General features: G+C 46.4%; 2 protein-coding genes across 3 annotated transcripts in view; one reads left to right on the forward strand and one right to left on the reverse strand.

The window, feature by feature from the left end:
* The first annotated feature begins 126 nt into the window (after positions 1–126).
* Positions 127–7132, forward strand: GNPNAT1 (glucosamine-phosphate N-acetyltransferase 1). Its single transcript, XM_005417971.2, has 6 exons — positions 127–257; positions 2259–2446; positions 3182–3244; positions 4331–4458; positions 5051–5112; positions 5338–7132. Exons 2-6 carry the CDS (start codon positions 2275–2277, stop codon positions 5483–5485), a joined length of 573 nt encoding a protein of 190 aa, XP_005418028.1. The 5' UTR covers positions 127–257; positions 2259–2274; the 3' UTR covers positions 5486–7132.
* Positions 7133–9941: 2809 nt separating this feature from the next.
* Positions 9942–13330, reverse strand: part of STYX (serine/threonine/tyrosine interacting protein) — a 5686-nt gene continuing 2297 nt past the window's right edge. Inside the window, exons 4-10 of one of the 2 annotated variants that reach the window (XM_005417972.2) lie at positions 13185–13245; positions 12416–12452; positions 11886–11925; positions 11754–11804; positions 11201–11273; positions 10633–10726; positions 9942–10471 (exon numbers count right to left, since the gene is read on the reverse strand). In XM_005417972.2, the coding sequence (XP_005418029.2) occupies positions 10398–10471; positions 10633–10726; positions 11201–11273; positions 11754–11804; positions 11886–11925; positions 12416–12452; positions 13185–13245 (430 nt within the window). In that variant the 3' untranslated portion in view covers positions 9942–10397. Of the gene's footprint in view, positions 10472–10632; positions 10727–10750; positions 11274–11753; positions 11805–11885; positions 11926–12415; positions 12453–13184; positions 13246–13330 lie in introns of those variants that run through there. The other variant, XM_031066253.1, reaches the window with a different exon arrangement.

Below are 13330 nucleotides of genomic sequence, written 5' to 3' on the forward strand. Positions count from 1 at the left end.
AGTGCGGGCAGGGGGGCCCTGAGGGGAAGCGGGAGGGATGGGGGGGGGTCGGGGTCCCCTCCGAGCGGTCGGTCTGGGGACAGGTCCCATCCCCGGGGGGCTGCTGCAGCTCAGGGGCGCTGTGGGGACACCACCGAGGGGCTCTACATGTGTGGCGGGTTGATATGAGCGCCCCGAAGGTCTGCGTGTGAGGCAGCGCGATGCACCTCCGGCGAGGGGCTGCGGATGGAGTGAGGGCTGCCCTCAGCAGGGCGAGTGTGAGTTGAGGGGCTGGTTTGGGGAAGGGTCCTGCCCCCGAGGGGCAGCTTCACCCCCCGAGAGACCGTGTGTGGGGTGAGGGGGTGTGGGAGTCCCCGAGGTTCTGTGTGAGGTGTGGAGACCCCCGCGAAGGGCTGCGTGTTGAGGGGATCCCCTCATGATGCCGCGTTTGAGGTGGGGGGAGCCCCTCGAGAGGTTGGTGTCCCAGGGGGCTGCTCCGGCTGAGGAAAGCCCTGGGGACCCTCCAGGGGCAGAGCTGGGCTCTGTGACCCCGTCCCCCAAACCTGGGGGCTGGCAGAGGTCTGGCCAGGCACCCACTGACCCTCCCAGGGGGGTTGGGGGTGTCCCCCGGGGTGGCAGCTCAGCTCAGGGGGTCCCTGGCCATACCCTGCTCCCAACACTTGTGGGGACCAGGATGACCCACAGGCCTGAGCTCTCCTTCCCTATGTCTTCATCTTTTTATCTTATTTTTAATTGACATTTTCCCAAGTCATATTTCTGTCTCCAGAAAATGAGCGTAATTTGCAACTCCATGTGCTCCAGCTGTGCCGGAAGTAGTTGGGAAAGTGACTCTTAGTTGGTCACTAATTGCTCACAGAGCATCGAAAATTTTATTTTCTCTTTGTGCTTTTCCCTTGGTGCGCTGTAACCCTGAGCTGGAGTTTGAGGTTTGCTTTATTCTGTACAGACACTGTTGGAATGTTGATGTGGATATTTGGGGATTCTGGGGGACAGAGGAGAAGTGACATTGGGCTAGTTGAGCTGGAGGAACAGAGAAATCTGTAAGAATGTTTCTCTTTGCAGTTCATCTTTCCCGCTGTTTCATTTTGAAAATTCACACGGGATGAGAGTTTGTGTTGCTGTTGAATTGCTGTAACAGCAAATGTTTTTACTTTTATATGCAAAATGAGGGTGAGAACTGGGATTCAAAGGCCAGTGTGTACCAGCAGGTGGCATTAAAAAAGATTTTATGGTTGTTTTTTTTTTTTAGTTAAGAAATTTCAGTTGATTTTCTAGAGCCACTTTCACTTTTGAGGCTCATTACACTGTGATGCTTCACAGCAAACATTCTGTTCTTGCTTTGGGCTGTGAGGTGTCTTATTTTAAAAAGTGCCATCCCAAACACTTTTTTCTTTCTGCTGTTTGGCCTGGCCACTAGTGTGTGACTGCTCTATTCATGGTACAGCTAAGGCAATCTGCAGATTTATAAATAAATGAGAAGTTTTCATGAGCTCTGCTCATACCAGAACCCTGAGCAGGTATTCCACAGGGGACAGAGTAAGAATTATTTTCCTTTATCATAGGATTTATCATAGAATTCTAGAATTGGAAAGGACTTTAAAGCCCATTTTATGAGCTTTAAAGCAGGGACATCTTCCACTGTCCCAGGCAGATCCAAGCCCTGTCCAACCTGGCCTTGACTGCAATGAGGAAAATGCCTCCCTTTGTCACCCAGAACAACCCAATCTCTTCAATCATTAACAGGTGTCTCACTGTCACCTTGGCCCTGCTTCATGGCCACTGTGGGGCTGTGCTTGGCAGCTGGGCTCTGCAAACACACAGAGCAAACAGGAGGGGCAGGCTGGGCTGTGGCTGTGCCATCACCCCTGGGGGACGTGGCACCTTGTGCCCCAGAGATGAAATATTTGTGGGGTGGGACTGCCTGGGAAAAAGTGCAGGTTTGAAGTTGAACAGGAGTGCAGATGATGGGTGGGCAGGTTGTTGGGAGGTTTCTTGGGAGTGATGCTTTGCTTCCCAGAGGGCTGTAGAGGGAAATCCCCTCCTCTGAGGTGTTGTTTATCCTGGGCTGTCCCAGGACAAACACACCAGCTCTGTGTGCTGGCTGGGGTGCACATGCTCTGGTGAAGGCTGAGCAGATGAAGTGAACAGCAGTGTATTCACCTTCCTGGAAATCCCTGAGGCACATCCCATGGCATGCTGCAGGGGGAACAGTTTATTTAGACATTAAACCATGCCTTGCCCGTTCCATTCCATTCCAGGTCTCTGTTTGCAGCCATGATGCCCGTGGCCACCGTGATGCCCGATGACACGCCCATGTTTGACCCCAGGATCCTGCAGGAACTCGACTGGAGTGAGAACACCACGACCTTTTCTCCTGCTATTTCTCCACTGGATCCAGGGGATGGGCTGGTCCTGAGGCCACTTTGCACAGCTGATGTAAATCGAGGTAGAATCCTGGTTTATTATTGCCAGAAATGACACTGGGGGCTGAGTTGGTAACTTCTGTTTCTGTAGTTCTCAGGAGATTGGGATTGCTCATTTTCTCTGATTTGGGCTATTTTTCTCAGTAAACAGTTTGATGGAATTTTAGAACATCCTGAGTTGCAGGGGACCCACAGGGATCATTGAGTCCAACCCCTGAACCTGCAAAGGACACCCCAGCAATGCCACCCTGAGCTTTGTCCTAACATCCCTTGGGCTCTGGTAGCCTTGGGGCTGTGACCATGTCCTGGTTTGTCCTGTGTGACCACATCCCTGAATTTGAGCTTTTTGGCATCATGGATTGCTGCTGTATTGGGTGACCCTGAAAATTTGGTTTACTGTTTTAATCCTAAAATTCAAGTAAAATCTTCCAAATAATCCACAAGTTCCCTTCACCATGGTTTTGGAGAGGGAGCACAGTTGTTCATACTGTAGCCTTTAATACCAAAACAACATGAACAAGCATCTTGGTGCATGAATTCTCCTTCAGTTCTGGAATTTGGATAAAAAGGTTGCTTTGGACTCATTATTCCAGGCTCACTTGAGCTTTAGCCAATCCTTCACCATTTTCCATCCCATTGTGATGTGATGGTGCCATGGTCCCTCTCCAGACAGCTGTGTTGGATTGTCCCTTGCTGTTTGGAGCTGGTTGTGTGTCTGTCCCTCACTGAGAGTTGTTTTCCCCTTCTTTTCCTGCCAGGATTTTTTAAGGTTCTGGGTCAGCTGACGGAAACAGGAGTGGTGAGCCCAGAGCAGTTCATCAGTGAGTACCTCATCATTCCTTGGTTTTCCACAGGGCTTGCAGGCAATCAAAGCTGCTCAGGTGTGAGTGCTGATGCCAGAGGGAGGGATGAGTTCAGCTCCCCTTGGCACTCAGCCTTGCATCCAGCTGCAGCTATCCCCAAGGGCTGCTTAAATTGCTGCCTACATTGTGGAACTGGTTTTTAGACTGAGCTTTAGACAGCTGGTAAGGATGGATTATTTGGGTTGCTCCAAGCCCCTCCAAGCTCGACTGGAACACTCTGCAGCATGGGGCAGCCACAGCTGCTCTGGGCACCCTGTGCCAGCCCCTCATCCCGCTCTCAGGGAACAATTCCTTCCCAATATCCCATCTAACCCTGCCCTCTGGCAGGGGGAAGCCATTCCCCTGGTGCTCTCCTCAAGGCCCTTGACCAAAATCCCTCTCCAACTCTCTCTGAACCTTCTTTAGGTCCCCTGTAAATCCTGCTCCCAGGCCAGACAGGCAGTGGGGAGGCAGCTCAGGGATTCAGGGAATCACAGGATCTGTGCCAAACCCAGCACAATCCATGTCCCCAGGGGTCACATCCACACAGCTTTTGAATCCCTCCAGGGATGGGAGGGATCCCTCCACTGCCCTGGACAGCTGTGCCAGGGCTGGACAACCCTTCCATGACATTCTTGCCCGTGAGGGTGGCACAGGGCGCCCAGAGAAGCCGTGGCTGCCCCTGGATCCCTGGAGGTGTCCGAGACAGGGGCTTGGAGCACCCTGGGACAGTGGAAGGTGTCCCTGCCCATGGAAGGGGGTGGCACTGGATGAGCTTTAAGGTCCTTCCAGCCCAGAACATTCAATTATTCAATATTGTAGTGCCCATGTGCAGAGCAGCTCAGCAAGGATGGTTCTCTGGGAAAATAAGGAAAAGGAATTTGTGTAATTCCTGCTTTTTCATGGGTTTGTCTGACTCTGGGGCATCCATTCTCTGGAGTCTTGGGTGCATCATCCCTGTGATCCCACAGTGATTTGCAGTCAGAGACTGCTGCAAGGATCAGATTGAACTGCAGTTTCCTGTGAGCCTGAATTGCCTGTTCCACACTGTGCCTGCTCCCACAGAAACCTTTGAGCACATGAAGAGGTCTGGAGATTACTACGTGACCGTGGTGGAGGACACCAACCTGGGGCAGATCGTTGCCACGGCAACGCTGGTTATAGAACATAAATTCACTCACTCCTGTGCCAAGGTAAATCTGCAGCTGGGAAGGGAGGGAAAGATCCTGGCCCTGACTCTGGGTGCATTGGTTTTATGGTGTTACTGTGTGGTGACAACCTCAAGTTGTATCACGGGAGGTTTAGGTTGGATATTGGGGAAAATTTCCTTGTGGAAAAGGTGGTCCAGACTGATCAGGGCAGGGGTGGAGTCCCCATCCCTGGAGGGATTTAAAATCCATGTGGATGTGGCACTTGGGGACATGGGTCAGTGGTGGTCTTGGCAGTGCTGGGGAACAGTTGGGCTCGATGGTCTTGAAGGGCTTTTCCAACCTTAAAAATGTAAATATTTAAAAAAATCTGTTTTAAAATATCAAGTATTTTGTGTATTTTAAAAAATATATCACATCCTCGAGTGCTGAGCTGGTAGCAAAAGGAGGCTTTGGCTTTTCCTAAGGAAAAGCAGCCCTTGGAGACCTGTCCCATTGTGCCAGTGAGCCTTGGAAGGAGTCAGATGTGGTTCTGACAGAGCAGATGGCTGAGGATCCCCGTGCTGGGAGCCCCAGCCAGGCTGTGAGCACTGCAGGGGCAGTTCCAGGGCTAACAAACACTTGCCTGTGTTTTCAGAGAGGCAGGATAGAGGATGTGGTGGTCAGCGGGGAGTGCAGAGGGAAGCAGCTTGGAAAACTGTGAGTATTCCCCACCTGTGCCAATCAGCAATCCCTTTACACCTCACACCTTCCTGCCAAGCACCTGGGAACAATTCAGCCAGCAGGGATCACCAGCTGGGCATAAAATAATCTACAGGAAAACACAGAGTGTGCTGTCAGCCCTCAGTGTTGTGCCTGTGATAATAAAACTCATTAAATACTCACTGACCCTGCATTTTACTGCTGATTTTTTGTCTTTTCCAGATTAACGTCCACCCTCACCTTGCTAAGTAAAAGACTGAACTGTTACAAAATCACTCTGGAGTGTCTGCCCAAAAATGTGGATTTCTACAAGAAGTTTGGCTATTTGGTATCTGATGAGAACTACATGTTTCAACGGTTCTTTAATTAACAGTTTCTAGGTGTTCTGGGTTCTTTTTTTTTCTTGGAAAGACTGTTGGTGGAGGAGCTTGTGCTGCAAACATTCTCTCCGTGGAAAATTTCTATCGTTTATTGCTGCAGATATAACAATCCCTATAAATAATGAACATCAAATGTGTAAATCTTGGGAAAAAAAATTACTGAGGTTTTAGAAAGAGTCTTTTGGGTTAGAAAATAAGTTTAGAACTAATTTTTACTACTCTTGAGTCGAGGTGAAGCTTTTCTGTTCTAGCTGAGTTACAAAGGACTCGTTAAAGGGATGGTTTTTAACCAAAGGTCTATATTTTTATCTCAAATTTTTTCTTGCATTGTATTTTTCTAAAGGTTTGTGCTTCTTTTCTCAGTAGCCAAAGGGCAGCCCTGGGCCTGTCCTGGCTGTGCTGATGGAAGGACGACGTAGCTGGGGAAGGGATGAGGCTTCTCTTATGCAGAATTAGTGACACAGAACAGGCCTTAGTTCTGGATTTTTCCATGACACCTCATGGAAGTGCTGGTGAAGTTTTCTAGGCGCTGTTTTCCAAGACTGGATTTGTTACTGTTGGAGCAGGTTGGGGAGAATCCTTCCAGGCTGTGCTGAAAATGGATGTGTGCTTCTCACTGCAGGGCTCCTGCACTTTAGCTGATAACTTGGTTTTCAGGATAATTATGGTTTTTTTCTGACATAAAAAACCCAAATGTGGTTTGCAACAGGGCAGAGGGTAAGTGGGAAACTGGAATGTCTGAAGGAATATATCCCATGTGGAGTGGGGTTCTGGCTAGGAATCACTGGGAAGGGGACTGGGATGGCAGATTCAGCTTCAGCTGAGGGAGCTGGGGCTGTTCAGCCCAGAACAGCCTCAGAGCCACTTCCAGGGCCTGAAAAGGAGGGAGAGGGATTTTTGTATGGGCAGGACACAGGGATTGACTTCCTACTGCCAGAGGGCAGGGCTGGATGGGATATTGGGAAGGAATTGTTCCCTGGGAAGGTGGGGCAGCCCTGGCACAGGGTGCCCAGAGCAGCTGTGACTGCCCCTGGATCGCTGGAAGGGTCCAAGGCCAGGCTGGACTTTGGGGCTTGGAGCAGCCTGGGACAGTGGAAGGTGTCCCTGTTGGAATGAGATGAATTTAAGGTCCCTTCCAACCCAAACCACTCTGAGATTTACTGAACCCCCCTGGTTCATCCACTGGATCTCCAGAGGGCCAGGAGGGATTTGCACCTGTGGCACAGCAAAGCAGGAGAGAAATCCCCCCCTTTCTCCCAAGGGATTGCTGCTCCTGCTGTGGTGCTTCCCTGGTGCTGCAAGATTGGATCCATGATTTTAGCACTTTTGCCAGGGGTGAAAAGCAAAGAACATCCAGAGGCCTGTTGCCCACAGTGGTGTTTTGTGTGGGGAGTGACAAATCCCACAGCCATGAATAGGGCATTGTACCCAGGCAGGGTTGTTTGTGGGCAGCCAGGCCTTCCACACTGTCCTGCTTTGTGCTCTGGAGAGCAGCTCTACAGTGCTGGGGGCTCTGCTTGATCTTCCTGAGGGTTCTCCACTCCATCCAGTGTCTCCTTGGTGATGTCTGCTTTATTTATTGATTATTTTTTTAAAGAATATCTTTGTTTAAGCTGAATAAATGATTGCCACCTGTATCTGGACTGTTTTTCATGGAGTGAGGATGTGCTTGGTGAGCAGCAGCAGCTGCTGCAGGTACCTGTTCCCCTTCCCTGGGCTGAAAAGAACATTTCTAGCAGCTCCATGTGGATTTCTGTCCCAAGAGAAAGCAGATGTGCTCCTCTGCCAGCATCTGCATGGCTCAAACCCTGACTCATTCTCTGAAGCAGCTCCTGCTTTCTGCTGGCCCAAGTGACTGAGGTGGATTTTCTTGCCTTTCACGGCTGTAATTAATTCAGAATTTCCAGGATTGAAGGTGGATTATTTGAATTCCGTGGTATCTACACCATGTAAAGAGCCCCAGGCCCTCATTAAGAGTTAATGAGAAGATCAGAGTGAGGAGCAGGTGCCGTGGCCCTGCTCAGATCATTGTCAAACAGATGAATGGGGTTGAAAGCTGCGGTTTGTGGCTGCAGCACAATGGGCACAGCCCCCTCAGGGCAGCTGAAGAGCTCTTTGTTCCTCCCAGAGGTGACAAACAGCAGCTGGAGAGCTGCGAGTGCCCAGCCTGGGGCCTGGGAGGTGCCACTGCGGGGTCAGGTGTGCCCCAGGGACACCACAGCCACACAGGGGCTGTTTGAAACTGTCACAGGGACAGGGACAATGCCACAAGTGCCAGCTCTGCATGGCCCCAGGGACAGGAAAACAGCAACTGCAGCAGCCCTGAATTTATCCCCAGTGCAAAGGGCTGAAGAGGGAAGAGCAAGGGCCTCTGTATATTTATTATATGTATATAAAACCAGATCTAAAATATAGACATAAATAGGTCTATAAAATCTATATATGGATATCTATTTTATGTATATATAAAATCTATATATAGATATGTATTTTAGGTATATAGAAAATCTCTGCAGACAAATTAATAATAATGTGTGTATATATATATACACACACATATCTAGAGAGACTCTATACATATATATATGTAAAATCATCCATGACCTCCTTGAGGCAAGCACCAAACCTTTCATAAATGTCTTTTCCCTGGACCACAAAGGCATCTGGGTACCTCTGTTTCAGATTCATATAATTATATATATCTATATAGCTCTCTTTATATATATTTATATAAATATATATATTAAAATAGCAGTATTTGGACATATCCTTGATTAATACTGGAGAATCCCAGACTGCTTTGTGCTGGAAGGGATCTCAAAGCCCATCTCATTCCAGCCCTTGCCATGGACAGGGCCACTTCCACTATCCCAGTTTGCTCCAAGCCTTGTCCAGCGTTGCCTGGAACACTTTTATTTTTGGCAGAACCAGCCCTAATAGCACTACCAGCTTCTCCAGAGGTTGAATTTTACCTCCTCCCTGCAATTTAATTTTTTGACTCAGACCTTTCCCACCCTGAGGAAGAGATTTCCAGCTCCTTCACTCTGCTTCCCCTAAGCTGGAAAAGGCAATTTCAGCACCTCAATCAAGAGCTGTGGATTCCCAAAGTTTTGGGTGTTGCAATTTTGTGCTTGAACCTGGGAAATAAAAATAATAATTCACCCTCCACTTCTCCTTCCAGTCCACAGTGAGGGACCCTGCTTCCAATTCCTGCCTTTAGTTCAACCCCCAAAATCAAATGTTGAAATAAAACCCTCCTGGCAGTGAAACTACAGCAGACAGACAGGGGAAGCTTTAAATAGATGGCTTAGTAATAGATCTGAGGAAAATTAAATCTCAGAATCCCCTGGGATCTGACAGGCAGACAGACCAGAATGACTGTAAAATGCACCAGGAGGGGGTAATGCCAGGAAAAAAAAACCTGGATTGATGAGAAATCCTTAGTCATGGAGCTTGTCAGTAGAAGGGAGTGAGTGTTCCCAGGACCCCAGAGAGAACAGACACGGCCATGGAGCAGGCAGGGGATGAATCAGTGCCTTCCATCTGTGCTTCATCCCTCCCCTTCCCCAGGGACTGCAATTCAGAGGGATTTGATGCCTCCCAGCCCAGCTCTGGCTGGCAGTGCTGGGGTGCTCCAAAGGCCAGGAATGCATTTCCCAACAGCCCCAGAGCATTCCTCTATGGAGGGACAAGTTCAGAGCAGAACAAACCCTCTGCAACTGCAAACCAGCACTGGACACTGGCACAGTGCAGCTCTCCAGGAGAGAAATCACTTCCTTTTTTCCAGCTGAAAAGTCCCTACCTAAAGCATCACACTATTTATTGCAGGATTTTCCCCCCTGAAGGAATCACTGTGCTCCATCACTGCTGCAGGTGGCAGAGGGCAGCAGCAGGAACAGGAATGTGCTGCTGGATGCTCTGATCCCCAAATCCAGAGCCCATTTTTTCCCTGTTAAAACACAGCCTGCTCACCAAGCTCAGACTTCCCAAACACACACGTTTTTCTAACAGCCTTGCTCGGTCCCCACAGTGCTCCCAAATCATTCCAGCCCTGGCTTTTAGGCAACAAACACCGGGAAATAAAGCAGATGCAGAACCAGGACTGTGCTTGCACAACCTCTGTGCTGCTGAGGCAAGAGAGTTACAGCTGCACAATCCCCAATTTGAAACCTTACAGCACCAAGAAATGTTTCCTTAGCTGAGTCTAAGGTTTTACCAGAGCTGAGGTGAATCCTTTAAGTCTTGATCCCATTATGGGCAGTGCCCTGGGCCTCAGTTTTCAAAGACAAATCCAATTTTTACCTCAAATGATGCCACTGCTGCCTTGCAACAGCAACTACTCCTTGGAAACCAGTCTGAGGATGTTCTAGATAGTTCAACTTGAATTAACATCTATGTTTGTGTTCCTAAAGCACATTTCTGCCATAATACATACTGAGAACAAGGTGGATTTTAGCAAACTTTTTCTTTACTAAAGTCTCTTGTTATAAATTACACAAATAACTTTATAAACAAATCCCCCCCGCTTGCATTTTGTTTAAAGTAATAACTTTATATCATACAAATAAAGAAATTTCAAGTATGAAAAGTGCATTATTGCAATAATACCTCTTTGCAAGTCCAAAAATCTTGGTTTAGAATAAAACTGTAAAGTGTAAAAAAGGAGTAAAACAATCAGTGCCATCTATTCATTCAAGAAGTCCAACATCTTAAAAATGATGCTTAGTGTGTTGCAGAGGCAGATTTACATCTGAAAGCAACATGTAATTGAAAAGAAGCTATGTGTGTTCATTGTTTTGCATTAATTCTCGTTCTGGTTTTTGTATGGGGTTTTTTTTTCCCTAGTTTTCTTCACCTTTCTTGGCAGGAATTCTCACTACAACCAGTTCTTGTCCTCAGCCATCAGCCATTCTGTGCTGCTGCCACCTGCATGGTGCCAAGATCTTCATCCTCCTCGTGCATCCTCTTCAAACTTCCTGCAGGAGGCAAGAGGGAACTTCAGCCATGGCAAACCAGGACATTTAAACACTTCACATTGAAGTTTAAACTCAGCTTGCACACCAAAATCCCAAGGGTTTGGGATTCTGCTGCTAAAGGTTTGAAAAATCCCCTCATACCCTCAGCAGAAGCTTCTCACCTGTGCTGCCAGGTGGGACTGAGAGGGATCTCTCCAGCTGCAGAGGTGACATCATCTGGATGGTTAATTTTGCTAGATAGATGGCTTCATATTCCTGGAAAGGTCCAAAAATGTGCATTGGAATGACTCTGGCATAAAGCTTTGTAAGGATGAGCAGGGCAAATTCAGGGAGCATCTCATATTCAGGCACAGATTTGGGAGGAGGAGAATTCTCTGTTGCTTTGACATGAATGACAAAAACCATCAGGAAGTCTGAGGAGAAGTTCAAGAATGACTAAAGAAATGGCTTTAAGGAACAAACCACATTTCCTTTGCAGCTCCTTCAGCACCAACCAAGACATTTCTCTTAATCACTGCACAAACCAGGATTTTTATTTCTCCTCCAATCCTGGATTTGCTTTGTCCAAAGCTTAACTCTAAGGAGCTGAGGTGCCCACTCATCTTCCTCCCAAGTTTTCCTCCAGCTCCTGACATTTCTTTGAAGCATATTTGTGTAAATATCTATTTGGCAGGAAGATGATTCATTAAATGGCTTTTCAGTTATGATCAGGAATTTTAAAAAAGTCACCTGAAGTTGATGGACAAATCCAGCATTAGGATTAATACAGAATCTTCTTTCTTGGACATAAGTAAATGCATCCCTTAAAAAGAGAAGAAAACACTTCAGTGAAAAAAATACATAGAAGTCTCTGTGGTTTGAGCCTTCCTTCAGATTATCAATTTTTCAGCACTACAGAACCTCTAAACTCTCCCCAGAACTGGTTTTACAACTGAAATTGCTTGGCCAAAGCAGGAAGCAGCAGCAGCTGTACAATTCTGTCTGCCCACCCCAGTGCTCAGCTCACTTTCCTGTTCAGCACAGGCTCAGAACAGCCCCTGGGGCTCTCCCAAGGATTTATCCATGCATGGAGGCTGCTGCCCTCATTCCCTGAGCAGCAGGTGCCTGATTCTTTTAAAAAAGGGTGTAAACACAACTGCAGTGAAGGAAAATGGAATAATCAGCTCCTGGTAAAGCCTTAGGTAAGGCACTGAGACTGAGTGAAAACACAACAGTTTCTGTTCCCTCCAAAATCATTATTTTTTTATTATTATTTAATTAAAACCTGAATAACTTTTCTTACCTGTACTTCACCCCAAATGTTTCCATTATGTATGCAATAACTAAGGCAGCACTGGAAAAAAAAAATATAAAAGTTAGAAAAATATCTTTCAATTGTTTAAAAATATTAATATCAGGGTGAATCATTTCCTACCTTCTAGAAATCCCTGCATTCCCATGGACAAGAACTTTTCCTGAGAAGGAAAAAAAAACCCAAATTAACCATGTGTATAAAGTGAATAAAATTCTTTGAAACGTGGTTTTCCCTTGTTATGGAGAACCAGGCAGCAGCAAGGCACACCCAAATAAAAGAGGTGTTGTCTTCCTTCACCCTGAATTTCTAACTGCACTCTGTCCTTTGGGATCCAGAACTGGGATTGCTGCTCCTGGGAGGATTCTGAGTGACAGAATGGCCACAAGGCAGAGTTCAGGTCCTACACTTGAGAGGGGACAAGAAAACCTCATGCACAGAACTCAGCTGAGTTTCATGTGAAAAAACCCCAAACCCCAGAGGTTGACTTTCCAGTTAGAGGTAAAAGGAAATAACACTTTGCTCTGAATTTGTCTAACAGAGTTCAAATCAAGCATAATAAACCATCCAAAATTAAGAAAAGCTCTTATTTAAGAGCCTCTAATCCATACCCCTAAGTTAATTTTATGAGGGGAAAGTTAATATAATTTTACCTCCACTTTGTAAACTTCCATCAATAAATTCTTTAGTCTGAAAAGAAAAAAAAAATACAAGACTCAACCTTTCAGATTATTTTTAGTGCAAACAGTAGTAACACCTAAATTGAGTATAATTTTTATATCAATGACAAGAATGCACCTTTATGCAGACTTAAACCCCACTTCAGCTGGACATTTGTATTTCTTTTGTACTTTAAACTATTCCTAAAATTGTCATTGCAAAACCAGTGAAGGCATTTTGGGTTTTTTGGTGGAAGAAGGAATAAAATCCTTTTGTTCAGTTGCAAACTGGACTAAAATAAAGACACAGTTCAAAACCAGGGGTTTGTTCCAATAATGGGCATTGTTTAATTTACAAGTTACTTTTTAATTCCTCTGCAGCAAACATGTTTTAAGACATTGTAAAACTTAGCTATAATTTTGAATTTGATACAAGAAATGTAAATATTCTTGGGCTCAAATAAAAGTTTCCCCCAGGTCAAGGGCCCCAGAATTCCCCCATGACCAAACCTCTCTGTTTGGAGGCCAGTTTTTTTAATTTTTATTTCTTTTTTTTTTGATACCATCACAAGAAGCAGCTCTTACAACTCCACCTGTTTCCACTCTTGTAAAAAGGAGTTAATTACACTTATTAAAGTGTCAATAATAATGTCAGGAGCTGGCAGCACTTCCAGGTGCCTGAGGCTGAATATATAAATGTGAAACTGGTATTTGTCAGTTCAGAAAACTCCTGGGGATTTCCCTTCCCAACCGACGTACTCACCATAGGGAAAAATCGGATTATATTCTCCACTGGATTATCTGCAATATCCAAGACTAAATACCTGCAATGAAAATTCCCTGTGAGTTCACAACACCACAGAGCTGCTGCAACCCCTCCCCTGCAGGAGGGAATCAGCACAAGCTTTC

Source organism: Geospiza fortis, unplaced genomic scaffold (assembly GCF_000277835.1).
Source record: "Geospiza fortis unplaced genomic scaffold, GeoFor_1.0 scaffold23, whole genome shotgun sequence".
NCBI lineage: Eukaryota > Metazoa > Chordata > Aves > Passeriformes > Thraupidae > Geospiza > Geospiza fortis.

Coding starts and splice junctions, on each gene's coding strand:
- GNPNAT1 (XM_005417971.2), top strand. CDS start 2,275: ATGATGCCCGTGGCCACCGTGATGCCCGATGACACGCCCATGTTTGAC. Junction 3,245..4,330: donor GAGCCCAGAGCAGTTCATCA/GTGAGTACCTCA, acceptor CTGCTCCCACAG/AAACCTTTGAGCACATGAAG. Junction 5,113..5,337: donor GGGAAGCAGCTTGGAAAACT/GTGAGTATTCCC, acceptor TGTCTTTTCCAG/ATTAACGTCCACCCTCACCT.